Consider the following 20228-nt stretch of genomic DNA (forward strand, 5'->3'; position numbering starts at 1 on the left):
TCTTCGTTGTAGTTTAGCGTATTGTAGTACTGAAAATTCTGGACCCGTGTCATAAACATCGTCGTATCATGACGATTTTGGTATCAGCAGACCGAGAATGGCGAGTACACTACATACAAGCATTTTCGGCGTATTAGAGTGGCGAGGTCACCCTGAAATCAGGGATTCCGTCCTGAACCCTCGGGTTCCATTTTGTGCATGGTAGCCATTTTGTGGTTGCCCTCACATAGGCCGATGACTAAGGCCGAAATAAGACTTTTGGGACACGTACACCTTTAGCTGACTTTTGTGTGACCTGGGCAAGCTGACTCCACTGCCCGAAGCCAAACCTGTTCGGCCGGTTCCTTTCCCAGTGGCCGACCGAGATTAGGATCAAGGTGCCACATGCCATAAACCCTTCATCGCACACAACTATGCCTAATCTTCTGTCTCTGTTTCTTGCTTTATGACCTACTTTACGATGAGGAGGTGCCCGATTTTATTAGGGGTCCGTCCGATATCTGATGGAAAGTGTTGGGCCTTGCCGGGAAATTGTTTGTGGGCTGGGCAAACTGAAAAATGGGCTTGTCATCATGATTCTGCTTTTTCTTTGTTGTGAAAATATGTGAATGGTCAACTGTAAAATAAGGAATGTTTGCCTAAAGCATAATATTTTGTATAAAAAGGGATGGCTGGATTTGTAAGTTGAGCAGTCTCCGGAGAACATACTCCGTGTTGTACTTCTAGGATACCTGTTACTGGCTGCAGCCAATAAATTCGATCTTTGACTTCACCAAGAAGACTCTGTGTTTCTGTAGTCTGGGACAGGAAGGACTCGAAGTCTTAGGGTGTGTTCCCTGGCACCGCTGGGTTCTTAAACCCCAGTACTTCAGTTGACGCCCAACGTGGGGCGATTTCAGCGGTACCGGTCAAAGCCAGAGGTTCGTGAGGAGCATCGTGTGAAATTCTGGAGGAAGGCCAACCACTTCATCGACCCCTGTATGTCGTTCGTGGTCCGAAAGTCTTTGCTGCGAGGTTCCCCGCTTCCCGACGGCTACGAAGGACTGCTGCCCTGACTATCGCCCTGTCTTGGACCCTTTGATGATTTGTAGAGCGAAACGACAGACGAGTCTTCTGGTGACGTCATCGATACCTCAGTTAAGTATGAGTGGAGCGTCTCCCAGTCCTTAGTTTGGTTCTTAGTTTGGGTATCCCCTTGGGATCTTTGATTGGGAACTTGCAAGTACCAAAGCCGAGGGACTCGTGTATTCACGAGACTATCGTATTCGATAATCCTTTGAAGTTTGAAGCTAGACTAGAGAGCGAAGATGCCTGGTCTTAGCAGACTTGGAAAAAAAATTTTGTCTTGGTTGTAATAGGGATTCCCGATTGGAGGACTCGTGTCCGGTTCCTCCGATTGGAACTCCAACCTATGAGCTTTATGTGAAGCATGGCATAGGCCCCATCACATATAATGAAGTATGGATCCGATACACAAGGAAGGATGGTGTTCTAAAGTGGCCCCAATACAGTAGTTTTGACACAGAGATATTAGATAATCTAGAGGTTAGACTTTTTAAGAAGAAAGCCCGGCCGGGGATGTTTGACTCTTTCCGCCTATGGCGAAAGGAAGCCAAACAGAAAGAAATTAAATTAAGAAAAAAAAATAAAAGAGAAAAGGGTATCTCGATAATGCAAGCTGCTATGCAGTATAAAGATAACGAAGAAGAGCAAGCGAGTGAGCAGTTGCACAGGCAACGTAAAATGGCGATCGATAAATGCTATCCAGTTTTGTCGCCTCTCCAGCAAGATGCAGCAAAGGAACTTGAGAAAGATCCTTTAATGTCTCACTTATTAAGTTCGCCACCCCCCTATGCGCAGAGTGCTACTGCACCTCTGCAACCTTTAGTTGTACAACCTCCGGTTGTTTTGCCTCAGGTTCTTCCACAACCGCCAGCTCCTCTTCAGTTGGCTCCTACTGCTACGGCTCAGCCTCCTCAAGGGCCGCCGACTTTGCTACCTGCTCCCCCTGTACTTCTTACGACTTTGCCTACTGCATCGACTACCTCTTCTGATGTTCCTCCTATTACTTCCTCTGCGTCTGCATCTGCATCTGCCTTGCCTCACTCTGCTTTTCCTCCTGTTCTTTTGGCGACTTCTCCTTCTGTTCGACAGAGAATGACTGATACAGTTGCTAGTCTTTTATATCCTCTTTTTGGGGCAACAAGTATGACCCCTGTTTCAACACACAAACAGCTGCGTAGTCAACTGCCCGACTCTAGAGAGCGGGAAACATTGAATTATTTGGCACATAAATGGGTTACAGACCCCGCAAGATATGAGCTGGATTCTGTTATGGATGTCTTCCATCAGTGGGAAGCATCAAAGCAGAGATATGTTTTTGAAAAAATGTGTGCTTTTCTTTGTGAGGAATTGGAGGAAAATGATTTAGAATGCAATCCGCCTGATTTATGTCGTGTACGGTTCGAGTTTGCAAAAGGCACAATTGTGGGTTCCGATGTTGAAAAAGCAGTTGCGACATTGTTGTCGTTTAGGAGTGAGGGTGTTTCTCGGTCATTGTTTGAGCAGGATTCCTCCGTTAAAAGGAAAGCGAGACAATATCCCATGAGAGAAGTTCCTCCGGTTTGGAAGGAAACAGTTCAGGCCGATGTCGCTAATAACATTGATGCCATACCGGCTCATTTTCAGCGTGTTTGGGTACATGTCCCATGGAAGCGAGCTGAAGTTTTGGCCCTTAAGCAGACTTTGCCTGACCCCCGTAAGAATCCAGCAGGGTATTATAAGGAGTTGTCACAGACTCATGTATTATGAATCTAGCTGACATAGACATGTTGTTGGGAAATGTTGTTCCACAGCCTTTATGGGGTTTGATTCGTCACACGGATCATGCGCAGGAGTTAGGTGATACCTGGGTTAATATTGCTGCTGCAGCTGGCCGACAAGTTGGTGGTGCTAAACCTGAGCCCTTAGTTGCAGAACTTCCTGGCAAGATCGTTACTTACATGAAGACCTTAATGCCTGCTATGCGAGTGAATTGGGACAAATTGTCTGCATGTAAGCAGAAGAAAGAGGAAACCGTGTCTGATTTCTTCACTAGGTTTGAAGACACGTTTATTGACCACAGTGGTCAAGATATGAGTACAGAAGGTGGTCAACGGCTGTTCGTTGACAAGTTCGTACATAATTTGCTTCCTGAGTTGTGTAAGAAATTGAAAGATTCAGAGAGTTCTTGGGCCGTTTCCTCTTCAGCACAGATATTGGCTACGGCGCAGTATTATGAAAATAGAGATAAGGATGAAAAAGATAGAGCAGACAAGAAAACTAAAGAGCTGAAAACGAAGGTTCTTTTACAGCAGGCGTATCCGCCTCGTAGTAACCAGCGTGATTATCAGCAGCCTCAGCAGTTTCAGAGAAACTCGCACAGGACCGAATATCCTCAACAACGTTTCCCTGTAGGCCCCAATCAGTGTTCACATTGTAAAGAAGAGGGTCATTTCAAGTACAGTTGCCCTATTTTGTTACAGCGTATGAATGGTGCCTCTGGTGCAAGAGGCCGAGGTGTTCAACCAGCTCCTAGAGGTAGAGGACGTGGAAATTTCCCCCAGAACGCGTGTTCTTTTCCGCCACAGAATTCAATGAATAGTTTTGATCAGCAGAATAACACGTCTGGTAGGACGGCTCAGTACTATGCTGATGACTACTATGCAGAAGATGGGAATATGGAAGGTAATGATTGCTAGGACAGCCATGGACAAAGAGAGGGAGTTGTTTCAGTTCCAGTAGATAAGAGTGGACCTTATGTTGAGGTGATTACCTCAGGTGTGTCAGAGCCTTTTCTGTTGGATACTGGTGCTACGAAGAGTTCCATTATGCACTCTAAACTCCCTGGCGCACCTTTGTCTGGCGAAACTAATGTTTCAGTAGGTTTTTCTGGCACCCCGGTTAGGAACCCGATTTCTAGTACTATGTCACTTTCTGTTGGACCTTGTGAATTCGAAGCACCCCTTATTCTGACAACAGGTTGTGGTGAGCACTTGTTAGGATTGGATCTGTTGAAAAGGTTGTATGCAACATTGTATTGTTCTCCTTCAGGAGTACAACTTATACTAGGTAAGAAAGTGGTCTCCCCAATGTATTTGTCGAAGGACAAACTCCCGACAGAATTGTCGTTTCTTCCTGATATTCTTTGGGCTACTGGTCCTAATGATGTGGGTCTTCTGGAAATACCCCCATATGTTGTGACATTGAAAGCCAATGTTAAAATGCCACGCATTCCCCAATATATGATCTCTTGTGAAGATGAAAAAGCATTGCTAGCGATCCTTTATGATTTGATTAAAAAAGATGTAATTGAGGAGACAAGAGGCAACGTTTGCAATAGTCCGGTTTTGCCTGTTTTGAAGCGTACTGACCCTTCTCAGCCACCTGTTTACAGGTTTGTGATTGATCTTAGAAAGGTGAACAAAATCATTGTGCCACAATTTCCAGTCGTTCCTGATATCACTGCCCTATTGACTATGATTCCAGCTTCCACAACTTGGTTCTCGGTGACTGACTTGAAGAATGCTTTCTCCAGCATCCCGATTGCCGAGGAGAGTAGGGATATTTTCGGCTTCAGTTTAGGAGGTCGAAGCTTCCGGTTCAAACGCGCTCCTCAGGGCTACTGTGAAAGTCCATCGATATATAGTCAGGCTTTAAAAACACAGCTTGATACGATTGTTTTACCTGATGGCGCTACCCTTATTCAGTACGTTGATGATTTGCTAGTTTCTGCAGATACTGAGGAGATTTGTAAAGAAGCAACATTGTCATTGTTGCGTCATTTGTCCGATTTGCATCACAAGGTGTGCCTTTCGAAATTGCAATATTGTCGACAAGAAGTGACCTACTTAGGTTATCTCTTATCGAAGGAGATAAGGAAAATGACCCTAGAAAGAATTCAGGCAATTGCAAAATTGAGTGTGCCAATGACACAGAGAGAAGTGCGCGCTTTCTTGGGTATTACGTCATATTGCAGACAATGGATACCGAATTTTTCTTTGCTGGCCAAACCTTTGGTGGCATTGACTTGTAAAGATACACCGAATCCCCTTCCATGGTCTGAAGATTGTCAGAAAAGTTTTTCCAAATTGCGTGATGCATTGTGTTCGGCTCCTGTGTTGGGTACCCCCGACTACAGTAAGCCTTTTACACTGTATGTCCATGAGAAAGAAGGTTGTGCATTGTCAGTGTTGACACAGTCTTTTGGGGACAAGCAACGTCCATGTGCGTATTTTTTATCGACTTTGGATCCGGTAGCTAGAGCGTTGCCGAGTTGCTTGAGAGCCACAGCGGCAGCAGCTGTTTCTGTTCGGCAGTCTGCTGGTTTAGTGATGAATAATATGTTGATTGTAATGGTTCCACCTGCAGTGGACATTTTGTTAAACAGGACCAAGACGCAGCACTTAACTAGTGCTCGCTTGTCAGGTTACGAGTTGACACTTTTAGCGGGTCATGTGCACATAAAAGGATGCAACACGTTGAATCCAGCTACGTTGTTGCCGATCGTAGCAGAAACAGAGGTTTCTGAACAGCATGATTGCTTTCTTAAGACAGAGGAAGAAACTAAAGGGAGAGTAGATCTCAAAGACACTCCTCTTGCGAAGGGTGATGGTACCTTATGGGTGGATAGTTCATGCTTCAAGCTTCCGAATGGTGATACGACTGCGGCATATGCTGTTACGACTTTGCATACGATTGTTAAAGCTGCACGTATCGCACATAATTCAGCTCAAGCAGCAGAGTTGACTGCACTTACAAGAGCGTGTGTGTTATCAAAAGGAATGAAAGTGACCATATATACTGACAGCCAGTATGCATTTGGTGTGGCCCATAGTTTTGGACGATTGTGGAAAGAACGTGGGTTTTTGACTTCGCATGGAGCCAAGATACAGCATGATCAGTTGGTGAATGAGCTCCTTGAGTCAGTCACTTACCTTGCCGTTGCAAGTCGCGATTGTGAAATGCAGTGCACATAAGAAGGTTACTGATGATGTTGGTCGTGGTAATGCGTTTGCTGATGAAATCGCAAAAGAAACAGCGAGGGATGTGATGAGTCGAATGTATGTTGCAGGCCCTGCAAGATGGGTTGGTGACATTGGAATGTGTGAAGATACGATAGAGAGTGTGAAGTCTATTCAAGCTGAAGCTACAGAGAAAGAGTTGAGTGTGTGGAGAGAGAGTACGGGTAAATTGGATGCAAACGGTTGTTGGGTTGAATTGTCAGAACATCAGCGATGGTTGTTACCCGATGCATATGTGCTTTCAGTGGTTACAATGGCCCATGGAATGGCTCACATCAGTGTGAAAGGGATTTGTAAGTTGTTGGCTCCAGTATGGCAAAATGCTAGAATTCCTAAGTGTGCAGAGAATGTGGTCAAGAATTGCATGGTGTGCTTGAAATACAATCCCGGTAGGGGAACTCCAACTCCAGCTGGTCATTTTGCGCCTCCAATGTATCCGTTCGAGGCTTTGCAGCTGGATGTCATCCACATGGAAAGGTGCAACAATTTGAAATACGTACTCGTTGTTGTTTGTGCCTTTTCAAGATGGGTAGAAGCATATCCCCTGAAAGACAATACTGCCCTATCCACAGCTACAGCCCTTGTCAAAGAATTTTTCCCTGGATTTGGCTTGCCGAGAATGGTCTGGAGTGATAATGGGAGTGAATTTGTGGGTTGAGTGATGAAGAAAGTATGTGAAGGGCTAGGAATCCAGCAAAAATTTCACGCTGCAAATCACCCCCAATCAGCTGGACTAGTAGAGTGCTACAATGGCACTCTAAAACTTAAACTCGCCAAGATACAAGCAAGCTCTGGCCTTAAATGGCCCGATGCTTTACCATTAGCATTTCTATCGACAAGAATGACTGTGCATTCACGAGTGGGACTTAGTCCTTACGAAATTGTGTTCGGCCGCCCGGCCAACATATGGGGAGTACCTAGGCCGACAAAATTCAGTGAGATTGAACACCCTGTATTGCTTGATTATTTGTATGATTTGACAGCTAAATTGCGTGTTTTACACCAACAGGTTCACGATACTCTGCCTCAGGTCTCTGAAGCTCCAGGACACCCCATCGATCCTGGTTCGTGGGTCTTGGTTAAAAATTTCCAGCGGACAAAGAATGATCAGCCCCGCTGGACCGGCCCCCACCTAGTCCTTTTGTCAACGAGTTCTGCCGTGCGAGTGGAAGGCAAAAGGAACTGGATCCACGGCGTACACTGTAAGAGGGTCCCTTTGCCTCTGCCGTACGACCGGTGGGTCCAGGAGGGTATTGCTGACCCTGAGACTGAGACTGTGCCTCGTTTTCTGCCTTTCAGCGTTGCACGTGTAAAAGGAACAATTTCTGAACGTGAAAGTGACAATCTTCTGCAAGAAGCTGTGCCACCGTCAATTCGATTGGACACTACCAAGCCTGACCTCTTGTTTCAAGACCTGACAGTACCTGGGAAAAGCCGTTATAATCTGAGGCCGAGAACTATGGACAAATAAATTCCTTTTCTTTGCTATTTTTGAAAGTGCAGCTCTCTCATCTGAGAAACTTTTTTACTTTTGTTTTTCGAACCACCATCCGGGTTCAGCTGTAGGGTTGCGGGCGACAAGTCTTTGGAGTGCAAGCCGAAGACACAAGGTCGACGGTTCTGGTTGGTTCTTGGGCGTTTCCCTTGGACTGACAGGCGCATTCCTTAGCACGGAACACCCTACCTCCGCGAGCAGCAAGGTTAGAGGATGGAGTTTTTCGAGATGGAGAGACCTGCCAAAGAGATGAACTTTAAAGCCAAAATGTGTATAATGATGACCAAGAAACGCTTTTTAATGTTATACATTTTTATGTCGCTTAGTGTAATGATGTTTTTATTAGGATATGTTTTATTTTATTTTCGAGTGACATTTGCACCCACTATACAGCCCATGCCTCCTTCTACTGTTTCCTCACATTCTTTTCACCCTTTACCTGAACATGAGTCCGTTAGGAGATTAGAGTTTATCAATAACTCCTTCGTTCAGCTTTTGCACCAACACCAATTAGTAGTGAACATGACTAACTGTTGGGTGTGTGGTCTTATGCCTCATACTACTGATAAAGGTATCCCTTATCTGGTCCTGCCTTTCAGCCATAATGGTTCTGTGTGGGCATACAGAAGGATATTCATCTATGCTCATGAAGTCCACCCCCTACGTTCTATAAAAGATAATCCAAAGAATAGTGCTCTAGTTAAGGGTATAGTAGATATGATTAGAGAAGCTACTTCCTATGAGACTATCCCGAGAGATGAGACACTAGCATATATTGGATGGAACGTGACCGGATATGGAGTTACTCTGAGTGAGAACCAGCGAGCAAAGAGATCCTCCCCGATTTGGATTGTACCCCATCAGGGTCACCTATGTCTGCAAGGTAATGGCAAGAATCCCAGAGCTCAGTTAGGAAAGAGTATCTGCACGGAGACATATGTCTTTGCGTCTCAGACTTCCCCTTCGTTCCTAGCAGCTAAGGGTACCCATTTCATCTGTCATGATAGAGCCTACACATGGTTGCCCCCTGACTTCTCGGGCACATGTTTTGTTTCGTTCCTGTTGCCACCCACCTACACAGCTGCGGCAGATTACCACAAGACAAGGATAGTTAGAGGTGTCTTCATTAAAGAAGACACTGCAGGACAAGAATTGGGAGACTTCTTGAAGGGTTTTCTGCCGTTTTGGGGATCCATGGTTAACAGCAGGAACATAAGGCAATTAACGAGGGTGGTTGAATCCACCGTAGTTGAAACTGCCGGTGCCCTTAGTAACTTGACTGCTGAGCTCCAGTCGGATCGTCTTATGACTCTTCAGAACAGAGTTGCGTTAGATGTCATACTTGCAGACCGAGGTGGGGTATGTAAAGTGATCCAATCAAGTTGCTGTATTTTCATTCCAGATAACGCTCCGACAGTGTACCAGGCCATTTCCAAACTACATAAGATCTCTGAATCTATTCATGTGGATAAAGGAGATTGGTCATTGATGGGGTGTGTCTGGGAACTGTTATCCGCCTGGGGATGGAAGATTCTGATGGTCATTGGGATGACCTTAGTCATTCTTTTCCTGTTCTGTCTGAGCGTACAGTGTGCTCCTGCAATGTGTGGCCTCTGTGCTACATCATGTGTAAGGAAACCTGTATCGAGGGACGAACTAAGTAATAGGATGATGCTACAGCAACATCTCAATGAGTTTATGAATATAGACCTGGACTCAGATTAGCGTGAGTGTAGGTTGATTGCCTATGTACGGGCAAAAGGAGGGTCTGTAGTACTGAAAATTCTGGACCCGTATCATAAACATCGTCGTATCATGACGATTTTGGTATCAGCAGACCGAGAATGACGAGTACACTATATACAAGCATTTTCGGCGTATTTGAGTGGCGAGGTCACCCCGAAATCAGGGATTCAGTCCTGAACCCTCAGGTTCCATTTTGTGCATGGCAGCCATTTTGTGGTTGCCCTCACATAGGCCGATGACTAAGGCCGAAATAAGTCTTTTGGGACACGTACACCTTTAGCTGACTTTTGTGTTACATGGGCAAGCTGACTCCACTGCCTGAAGCCAAACCTGTTCGGCCGGTTCCTTTCCCAGTGGCCCACCGAGATTAGGATCAAGGTGCCGCATGCCATAAACCCTTCATCGCACACAACTATGCCTAATCTTACACACACCTGTCTCTGTTTCTTGCTTTATGACCTACTTTACGATGAGGAGGTGCCCGATTTTATTAGGGGTCCGTCCAATATCTGATGGAAAGTGTTGGGCCTTGCCGGGAAATTGTTTGTGGGCTGGGCAAACCGAAAAATGGGCTTGTCATCATGATTCTGCTTTTTCTTTGTTGTGAAAATATGTGAATGGTCAACTTTAAAACAAGGAATGTTTGCCTAAAGCATAATATTTTGTATAAAAAGGGATGGCTGGATTTGTAAGTTGAGCAGTCTCCAGAGAACATACACCGTGTTGTACTTCTAGGATACCGGTTACTGGCTGCAGCCAATAAATTCGATCTTTGACTTCACCAAGAAGACTCTGTGTTTCTGTAGTCTGGGACAGGAAGGACTCGAAGTCTTAGGGTGTGTTCCCTGGCACCGCTGGGTTCTTAAAAACCCAGTACTTCAGTATGACTATATTGTTTCTTTTTGGATTTATATGTTTGCTACCATGGGGACATGTACAGCTCATGTGTGGTTCTTCATCATGTTCATAGGGCTCTTTCTCATTTAATGTATGACATTTATGTATTTATTTTCAATGTTTTGAATATACATATGTGATATTTATATAAAAAAGAAAAAGAAAAATGTATTTTATGATATATAATTTTTTTATAATAAACAAAATCTAAATTATCTGTCTGTGGGATAAATTATTTAGGATGATTCTCGGAATTTGAAAAATTTAGTGGGGGAATTGCTTTAGTGTTGTATTATTGGGAGACTGGCAGACCAATATTCACCAGTCTTGGTCACAACAGGCAGAACCCGTACTGTGCTTCTCCATGTTCATGTACAGCTTCAGTTGGACAAATTGGGATTCTCAAGCTCCCCTTTTTATCATCCATTTCCAGACACCAATGTGACTTGGAGTGTGTGTCTTTTAAGTGCAGATTCTGGGAGTCGACAATGTTGAGGTGCACACTTCTCAGTTCTGTTTTTCCTCCAGAGAGCTGTCTATTACAGCAGGACATTCTTCAATCAGGATAATCCCAGATACAAAAGAAGGGAGGCACCAAAGGTTCACACTTGTATATCAGCCTCAGTAATATGCACATGAAAAGGGTACCAACTGACTCCAAACCTATTTTTTGAGAATCCCTTATCAGCCCCATCTCCTTCCCGAGATGTGCACAGTCCCCCTATAAACAGAGACTTCTTTCAGAATCAAAGAGTCCCTTTTGAAGTATACTGACAACGCCGGCTCTTCCTTCCTCCAGTATGTGTCCCACCAGCTCTCAGAGAAGCGGCAATCCACAAATCAGTTCAGGATATCTTCTAACTCTACATGTTCCTCCAGCCAGCAATGGGATTCCCATTCTGGACCCACAGGACTTAATGCACTGTACCACTCCCAGAGGTGTCTGGTGGGCTGATGGAAGTTCAAGCAGAGATTCAGGTAGGTGGGTCTGAGTCAGTGGAGTTCCCAGAGGTAGGGGTTAATACAGGTTTGTCTAGAGCAATCCAGGTCAAGTCCGGTTGCAGCATTTCTTATGGTCTGTAGTCGTCAGAGGTTAGCTGTGATACCTGCGTAGTGTGCTGCCAGAGTCCAGTCAGCTGTAGATGAGGGTCTGGATGATGGTACGTCTTGAGCTTTTAGGTAGCCATTTGAATATCTTAAAAAGCATACAGCGGAGGAGGATGGTTAGCTTGTTTTCCAGAAAGATGACTAAGGGCCACATTTATCAAGCGACCATAGACAACTCCCTGCTCTTTAAAAATTAAAGGAAATCTTTTCATTTTTCTTTTTGTAAGGCAGCCCATTTTCCTTTAAGGAAAACAGGCTGCTTTCCCCCCAAAAAAGACTGCTTTATTTAAAAGCAATCACAGACATTGTGGTCTGCTAACCTCAGCAGGCCATCATCCTTGTGAATTTTCAAAATCATAATGGGTCTTAATTTGCAACCTACCTCATTAATGTTCATGAGGAAGATCATTTCCGACCCACTGGGAATCGCAGAAAGTGTTCAACACACTTTCATACATGCCATTTTGCAATTTCCTAATTGCAAATCGCAAGGATTTGCAATTAGGGAATCGTACAACGGTTTCTTAATACATCTGGCCCTAGGTTCCCAGCGTGGTCTGTGGGAGTAGGAGTAGGTCTGAGTACTAAGGGCCAAAAGGATGCATCCAATGGGAAGCTTTTTTTCCTGAAAATCAGTACTTCTGTTCTGTACGTGTTGAGCTTCAAGCAGTTGTCCTTCATCCAGAAGGTGACGTCTGTTATGCAGCTGTGAAAGTTGGTGTTGGTGGTGTCTTCGGAGAGGATGAGTTATGTGTTCTCGGCACAGGATATGATGTTGAGTCCATGGGTTTTGGCGATGCTGATATGAGGAGTTATTGTTGATTTATGGCTTTTTCTAATACTTTGGCCGGGAACAAGAGCAGGGAGATAGGTTAGTAGTTGTTGAGTTTAATGGGTTCTGCCAATGGTTTGATTAGTAGGGCATGGACTTCTGCGTCTTTCCACTCCTCAGGGAGGGTGGCTCTGATAACTGAGATGTAGAAATAGGTGGTGAGTGTGTGGCTGATTCTGGCTTCACCTAGGTTGAAGATGTGGTAAGGACATGGCTCGGTTGCCTGTGAGGGGACAGAATTCATGATGGAGGCAGTGTACTGTTGGGCAAGCCAACTCCATTCGGTTAGTCAGATGTCTGTGGGTGGGTAGCAGCACTGTCAAAGCCCTCCGAAGGCCAGTAAATGTTCCCATATACTGCCTCAGACATTGCAATTACCTAATCTTAAACTTCACAGAGTTCCTACCACAATGAATTTACTTCAGGCGGAGATGAGGACAATAAACTGTATAGTTAATGAATGTTGGTTGTTCAAAGTGCAACCTTGAGTGACCTGCGCACATATAATAATAACATTTTGAGAAACGTATAAAGTTTAATATATTTTTACCTTTACTACTGCAAAAATATGCTCAGGTTTGATGGTGAGGGACTTTTTCTCAAATGCTTTTACTCTAGATTCCTCTGCTAACCGATGGAGAAACATAAGAAGATTCATATGGACCTTTAAAAAAAAGTGTAAAGGCAGTTAATGAAAAAAGAATACCTACAGCACAACTCAAGGTTTTTCTGAGGTGACACAAGAAGTGAGAAAATATACACCAAAATGGTTTCATGTTCAATTCCATTGTAATTTTTAAAACCATCAGTAGTCGAGCTCTATGGATGTCAGCAACACAGATAGCAGGGCACTCTTTGTACACTATGTAACACTGCTGAACTGTCCTTTATTTCAGCTGTAAAACTGTCTTTAGATGGTATCTGCTAATGAGGTGCTCTTCATAGGACAATTGCATATTCAACAGGACGATCAATAACAATAACAAAAGATTTGTGCAACATTTTTGCATATGAATTCAGTCAATTGAAACACTACCATCTTAGAACAGAACCATATACAAAGTAGGTAAAGGGTTGATCCTACCCATATTTATTGTAAGTTTAAACACAAGTTCACATTCAACTGGCCTCTTACGGCATCGGACATAGAATGCTAATGAGACAAGTGCTACTATGTAGCTCCTTGGTTATGCGAATCGTGTGTCTGGACTGCTCTCATAACATTATCACTAAGCACTACAATCAGCGCCTTCAGTTATCGTCTTCATATTTGTAAAGCAACACCAACTGGATACTGAACTCCTGTTCCTACCTTACTAGAAATGTTGAGCCAGAAACAGAGGGACAATATCTATTTGTTAAAAAGCATATGTGATGTGATATGAATTAACGTCAATAAACAGTTCAGAGTGCGTTTGAAATAAAAAGTGAAGTGTAGGAGGTCACTCCCTACAGAGTGAGTAACCAAGACACTGTACAGGTGACATTCTGTAACAATTATTCTGTACTCCTTTTCTTTGATGCAGATCCTCCAGCAGTCCGCCAGGTGAGTTATGGTATGTCTTTAGATCTATTCCAAAAAACAAATGCAGCCTCCACTTCTCTCCAAAGAGACATATCACCTGTATGGGAGAGATGCTTGTACACAGACACCCATAACTTCACAGGTGTAGCTGCAAACTATTTGGGAGTCTTTGTGTCCATGGGCGAAAAAAAACTGTGGAAAAGCCAATAGCCCTCCCCTATAGGTAGAAGGGGAAGCTTTGAGGAATGGTCGGGGGAAGACAGCACACGAGGGAGAGAAACACATCAGTGGAGGGACATGAATGAGAAAGCAACACTGAGCAAGGGTGGGGAATTTGGCTGCAGGGAGAAGCACAGAAAAAAAATCTTACAAAAGGAGGGAGACTAGAAAAGTGCGCAGGGCAGATATTTAACAGGGGAGAAGCACATGGGGTAGAGCTGGATAGCAAAAATGAAAAGTGATTCCCATAAAGTGAGCACCAGAAGGATACAACTTAGCAAAGACAAAGGGTGGTAAAAAAGCTATGCTCCAGGGAGGGACAAGCAAAGGATGAACAAGGCAAGCCATTGAATATGAAACAAGAAAATGAGTGTGACAATAAAGCGAACCTGTGGTTAAAAGTGGGTAGGCAGTAAGCCCACTGTAAGTTCTTGGTAAGGTCACAACAGGTCTTTTTCAGTAAGACTGCTTGCACTGTCTGGTAGGCAAGACCTAATAATGGTAGGGGCGACGTTCATATGCAATGTTCAACAGTTTCCAGACAGTCAAAACCTTAATCACCAAGTGGAGAAGGTTTGGGTTAAAGATCAAGTCCGATCTTCTCTGGCTCCCCTTTGTTGCTTACCTCTCTTCTACCCATTCCGTATGAATTCATATCTTGCTCTCCTTCTTGCATATTCCCACCTTTCACCTAGCTTCTTCCTCTGCGGTGGTGAACAGAAGTGAGCTTGTTGTCAGATGTCACTTTTCACATATCAAATTTATATAAACAGAACAGGAATCCTCCACCCAAGTCTACCAAGAGAATGCGTTCTTTCGAATCAATCCGAACCTTCCCGTGTGCGTCAAGACAATCAAACTACTGTTTTTTTTCCTCCATTGTTGTTCTTCCTAAACACTGAGAACAATTTGCTCAGCGGTTCAGGCACTTTACCAATAATCGCACAACAGCACACCTTCCATCAGCAAAGCAAAACATCAATCAACAGAATCTGTAAAAATGTATTGCCAAATTTTGTAATAAAGATTGCACTCTACAAGCATCATCCACTCACAAGGAAACAACAACACTAAGGTAGCTCACTTAATCTGTAAACTATTGGACAGCTACCACCAGGATATGCCCCTCAAAAAGGACTACCTCAGGGTGCACCAATAAAGACTCGTCATTCCAGCCTGCACACAAGATTCCTTTCCTCATATTTACTCACCCCAAGCATTTAAAATAATGCACCAATGCCAATGACGTTCAAGGTTCCGAGGCAGCTTATTGTCCTCCACAAATCTTCAGGAAAATACTTCCCCCACCTCCGCAGACTCCCTGTCAGAGTCATATTCCACAGCTTTCTGTTGTCTGGCAAATTACCCAGGGTCCTGACGACATTACACATCATTGAACCCTGCAGACCCATCCTGCTTCAGATCAATATCCAACATCCTCCTCCTTAGTAAGATCTGCCATTCCACAGATTTTTGCTCTGCCTTATTTGATGAAAACCATTAACTTTTACACGGACAAAGAAAAAGTCTGTCTAGGGCAGGGTATGGAATCAACACTGTCTCATGGGAGAACTCCAAAGTACTGCCGACAAAAATTGACCTGCTGCTCTTTTTTTTCTACTGAAACATTCTTCCGTTTTCTACACTGTGTACAACCCCATCCTACTGCAAAGACAAGCAAACTTGTATTTAAGGCCCTCTTCCATTCAACATCCACCTAAACTTTCTGCGGAGTGTCATCAAATCCTTCAACCTCACATTGTTGTGAGCACTGAGGCAGCAACATTTTAAGTTCTTCTACTTCCATTTTTCAGCCCCATCACCCTGTTCGGTTTTCATTCTGTGCCTATCATCAGACTTTCTTATTTGTTTCATAGGATCAGTGACGTTTTCAAGACATTCACAGAAATGTTACTATGTCTTCTTACTGCCTAAGCTGACATACTATCAGGTTCCCTTACTGCCTTATCAGACATTCGCCCACATGCATCAAAGCAAAAACCGGTCGCAAACGGGCAGATTCTCATAATCTGCCCCTTTGCGACCAGTATTTTTGCATTTGAAGTGCATCATCCCAAATGCAAAAATCGCAATTTAAGTAATCTCTAAATTGTGATTACTTAAATTGCGATTGCATTTAAGGAATCTCAAATTGAGATTCCTTAAATGCAATGCATTAAAGTAAAACAAAATAGCGGATTCGCTAATAGGGGGAGCAAATTACCATGAAGATGAACTTCATGGTAATTTGCAAAAACTTTGAAAAATGCACTAAAATGCATTTTTCAAAGTTTCATTTTACACAAAACACATGCCCTTGGGGCATGTGTGTGTGCAAGATGTACTCATATGCAGATTTCAGGGGTGCAACAGGGTGTCCTTTTGACACCCTGGTACCCTTGAAATTACATTCTCAATTTGCGATTCTCTAATTGACAAATCGCAAATTGAGAATGTCTTCCCATTCATTCCGATGGGCCTCTAGGCCCATAGGATTGAATAGGGAGGTATTCCTTAATTGCGAGTCGCAATTGAGGAATGTTTAGAAATCGCTATTTTTTAAGCGGTTTCTACATCCATAGCCTTTTGCTATTACTTATTAGCGAATCCTCATTTTTCGCTAATAAGGAATCGCAAATGGCACGGTTGATGCATGTGCCAGATTATCATGTCCCCTTACTGTCTAAACTGGCATACTTTCATTGTGTTTAGGTATAGGTGCCTTTAATCAATATGTTAATCAAGATGATTCTTGAATGGCATTACTGTTTTGTCTTTTTGACCCTTTAAGTGTCTGCAAATTCTGCATCTGCTTTCATAATACAAGATAAAATTGCTGTTTAGATAATAAAAAAATCCAGATAAAGGCTCATAGTTAGAAAGGGACTTGCCATTAAATGCTTAGTTGTATTTCTTTTTCAATCTCTGTGATTACCATTCATACGTCTAGTTTCTTAATGCTATTTTGAGTGTGCTGATCATTAATGAAAGAGGGTTGGAGTCCCACTGTGTCCCTGAACTTATCTTGTAGGCATTGATATTTACCCGAAAACCCTTACTGCGCAGTATTGCTCGGTGGGTTATGTGTGGATTGCAGACCAAACTGATTTCTAATTCGTTTTGGTGCATTGATTACGTTCTTGAGCCAGAGGGCTAGAAATCGATCACTGGGACTCAGGAGAAGGGGTTTATATAATTTGACACCTTAGTGTGGCCCGAAAATCTGAATTTTTTTAGTAGTTCTTGAGGACTTAAAACAATTGTTACAAATATAATGACACATCCATTGCAATGTTGGTTACCTCCAGCAAGGTAAATGGGAAACCACTACTTTCTGTAGGTTTATCAAGCTCGACTCTTAATAGGCATTTTCCTATTCTGTGGTTTCTTTATTTTGGATATCATGCTGATTGAATCTGTTCACAGAAAACAGTGGCTCGTGTTACAATAGGAGAAAATTACAGGGTAGAAGTTACACAACATCTCCTTAACAGAGGTGTCCCCACAACCCAGGGTGCAGTAACATTTGCTGTAAATACACATGCTGAATATATGCCTTTTGACATTTTTTACTGTATAGTTTGATGCTGTAAATTGCACTAGTGGGTATTATCATATACACCTGCAGCTGTACCTCAACAGTACTAAGTATACTATGACCTGGAGGGCCCTTTTACCTAACTAGATCACCAAAACTGGCTCGGTGCCAGTTACCACATACACACTAGAGTGACAAACTGGGTCCCCTAAGTAATGATGGAACCACCACCTGGCCTGTACTGGCCAAGTTTACCCCATATTCTACTCCAGCAAATTTTCCGCCTGTGGATATAGTAATATTATTAAATCAAACAGTAGTTTGCATAGGCAACACATACTGGTGACAACAGTTGGCAGGGCAGCTTCAGAGGACCTTAACCATAGGCAGAGGTTGTCATTCAGGCCATCAGTCCTCAGACTATAAAAGCTATGGGCAAAATTCCCATAAATCGCAATGAAATTGCATTCTGGATTTCTCGCAAGATCAATCAGTTAGGAGGAGTATATCCTCACAAAACACTGCAAAACAAGCATAGGAGTTTGACCATGAGCCTTCCCCTTGGGACGCTGCCACCAGTACAGGAGTGCAAGCTGGAGAAGTATATTCCACTGTATTTACACTTCTAACAATGTCAGAACTACATTGGAGGTAATACCAGACGTATTAAAACAAGTACCGAATGACCACAGTGCTGCACCAGCTCTCGATTTAGGAATGGAATCAATGCAACATTTTATAACAGCTTCCTCAATTATTTTGAGTAACATTCAAAGACAAGCTGCAGTCCTGGCTATATGCCAGAGGATGGCAGCCATTCCTAGTCAGTATCCTGAAAGGAATTGCCAAAGATAATTTCGGAAACATATACATCTGTGGGCTGTGATATCTCGGGATCAAGAGCAGTCAAACCACATCTCAAAACCACAGAAGAGATTGAGGGATCTGGCAGGGGAAAAACCGTTCTAGGAACTAAAAGGAAGCAGAAGGTGAGACAGACAAATTAGTGGATCTCCATCAACTCAAGGGTGTGGGGGGGGGGGGTTCCAATTTGAGTGATCGTGATAAGATTTTAAACAAGCATTGGCATAACCAATAGGTCTCGCCTTTGGGATCTTGTACGTTCTTGGCAATGTTTTTAAGCTATATTGAAGAGCTCTACAGCACCCCTCTACAGCAACACTGACTTCAGCACTCCCTGGCGTGAACAATATGTGACCGAAGCCAGTAGAGAGTAGGGCTGGGGCAGAGACACTGACTTCAGGGCTCCCTGGAGTGATCAATATGTGACAGAAGCCAGTACAGGGTAGGGCTGGGGCAGAGACACTGACTTAAGCGCTCCTTGAGAATAAAAAAAACAATAGATTCGGATGGAGAAAACGCCATACTGTAACCCTCTGCACAAAAACACAAGGAGACTGACGAGGAGATAGGTGGCTAACGTCAGGGAACTTCTGATTTGCATTCGCGGCTCCTCACAAAAGTGAAGGGAACTCGCTATTAGTAGGCTCTGTGGAAAAATCTCATTCATCGGAGGACCCGGCTCAGGGAAACCTGCGGGTAAGTGTATGCTCCAGTGTTTAAGAGGGGCCATTGTTTTCGCTCGCCGAAGGCTGCCTCTCGCCCGGGGCTGGTCTGATGCACGACAATTACCAACACATGGCCCCTGTGCGCTGCTGCTCATGGGAGCCTGTAAAATCTTGGAAGCATTTAGGATGGCAAGGCAAATGTAAACAAGCAGCCACAGAAGTGAACGCGACCGTCATCTGTTTCCAAGTAACGCGCGGGTGAGATAATTGGAAACAGATGGCGCAGCTGCTCGCTCCTGCAAGATGAACGCCGTACACGCACGAGCGCTCCTTGGAAACAGTGCAGTACATGCACGAGTTTTCTAAAAAGTACAGACCGATTCCAAGAGGTTACTCCTAAGCAGCGCTTGCGCGCCGAGTATGCTCGACCTAAAAAGGATTGGGAGCAATATCCTGATAGCAATTCCTACCAGGACTCGCAGTATAAGAGCAGAAATATCTAGACAGACCAAGTACTGCAGGAATGAGGCGGACGTCGAGAAGAAAAGTAATCAGAGGTTAGTGTCAAGAAGGAAGAGCAAAGGCCCCGACTGAGACAACAAGCATTTGCAATGCAATAGGTCTCGCATTAAAGAAAGTTTCAGCTATTGGCATTGCAAATGATAATTTTTATTTATTTTTGGTCAAAAAATGATCCCAGCAGTAGCATAAGTAATAGAAGAAAATCCAGAAAGCCAGAAAAGGGTGCAGTACCCACAGGCTGTTACTAGGTTTCCATCTGGAGTTGTAAATGGCCCTCTATAAGCCGCATACGGTAATGCACCTTTAATGAAATTATACAGAGAACGATTACAGCTGAGCATACATTTCCATTTTTTTTTAATTGGAAGTGAGATTTTGTTAGCTTGAGTGGTAAAAATCCGCCATTATTGTTTATTTTGCATTTTACTTTTAATAAAAAGTAAAGGAAACGTATGCTCAGGAGCAATTAAAAAAAAATAATTGCATTAAGGGTGAGCCAGGAAAACGAGGACTCTGCTTTGTGTCTGCTTCAGCAACTACAAACAACACATTAATTAACTAAATAGTGCTCAATAACTGTTGTGTACAACAAGGGGTGGTGAGGGACAGAGTCTCTGAATTAAGCAGAATACTCTCACCCAGTCAAGAGATCAGGGCTAGATCCAACACCGTTTTTTAGCTCATTGCACCATCCCAGTTTCAGAACCTGGCTGTATGCAAATTAGTCTGTTCCTGTCCCAGTGCATGATGGGAACA

At 43.6% G+C, this 20228-nt stretch overlaps 1 protein-coding gene across 1 annotated transcript in view; it reads right to left on the reverse strand.

Annotated features, from left to right (window-relative positions):
- The window catches only part of CENPW (centromere protein W), a 69581-nt gene that overhangs the window by 20591 nt on the left and 28762 nt on the right, over positions 1-20228 (reverse strand). Inside the window, exon 2 of the mRNA XM_078648926.1 lies at positions 12690-12803. Within this exon, the coding sequence (XP_078505052.1) occupies positions 12690-12803 (114 nt within the window). The remainder of the gene's footprint in view (positions 1-12689; positions 12804-20228) is intronic.

Source organism: Lissotriton helveticus, chromosome 6, assembly GCF_964261635.1.
Source record: "Lissotriton helveticus chromosome 6, aLisHel1.1, whole genome shotgun sequence".
NCBI lineage: Eukaryota > Metazoa > Chordata > Amphibia > Caudata > Salamandridae > Lissotriton > Lissotriton helveticus.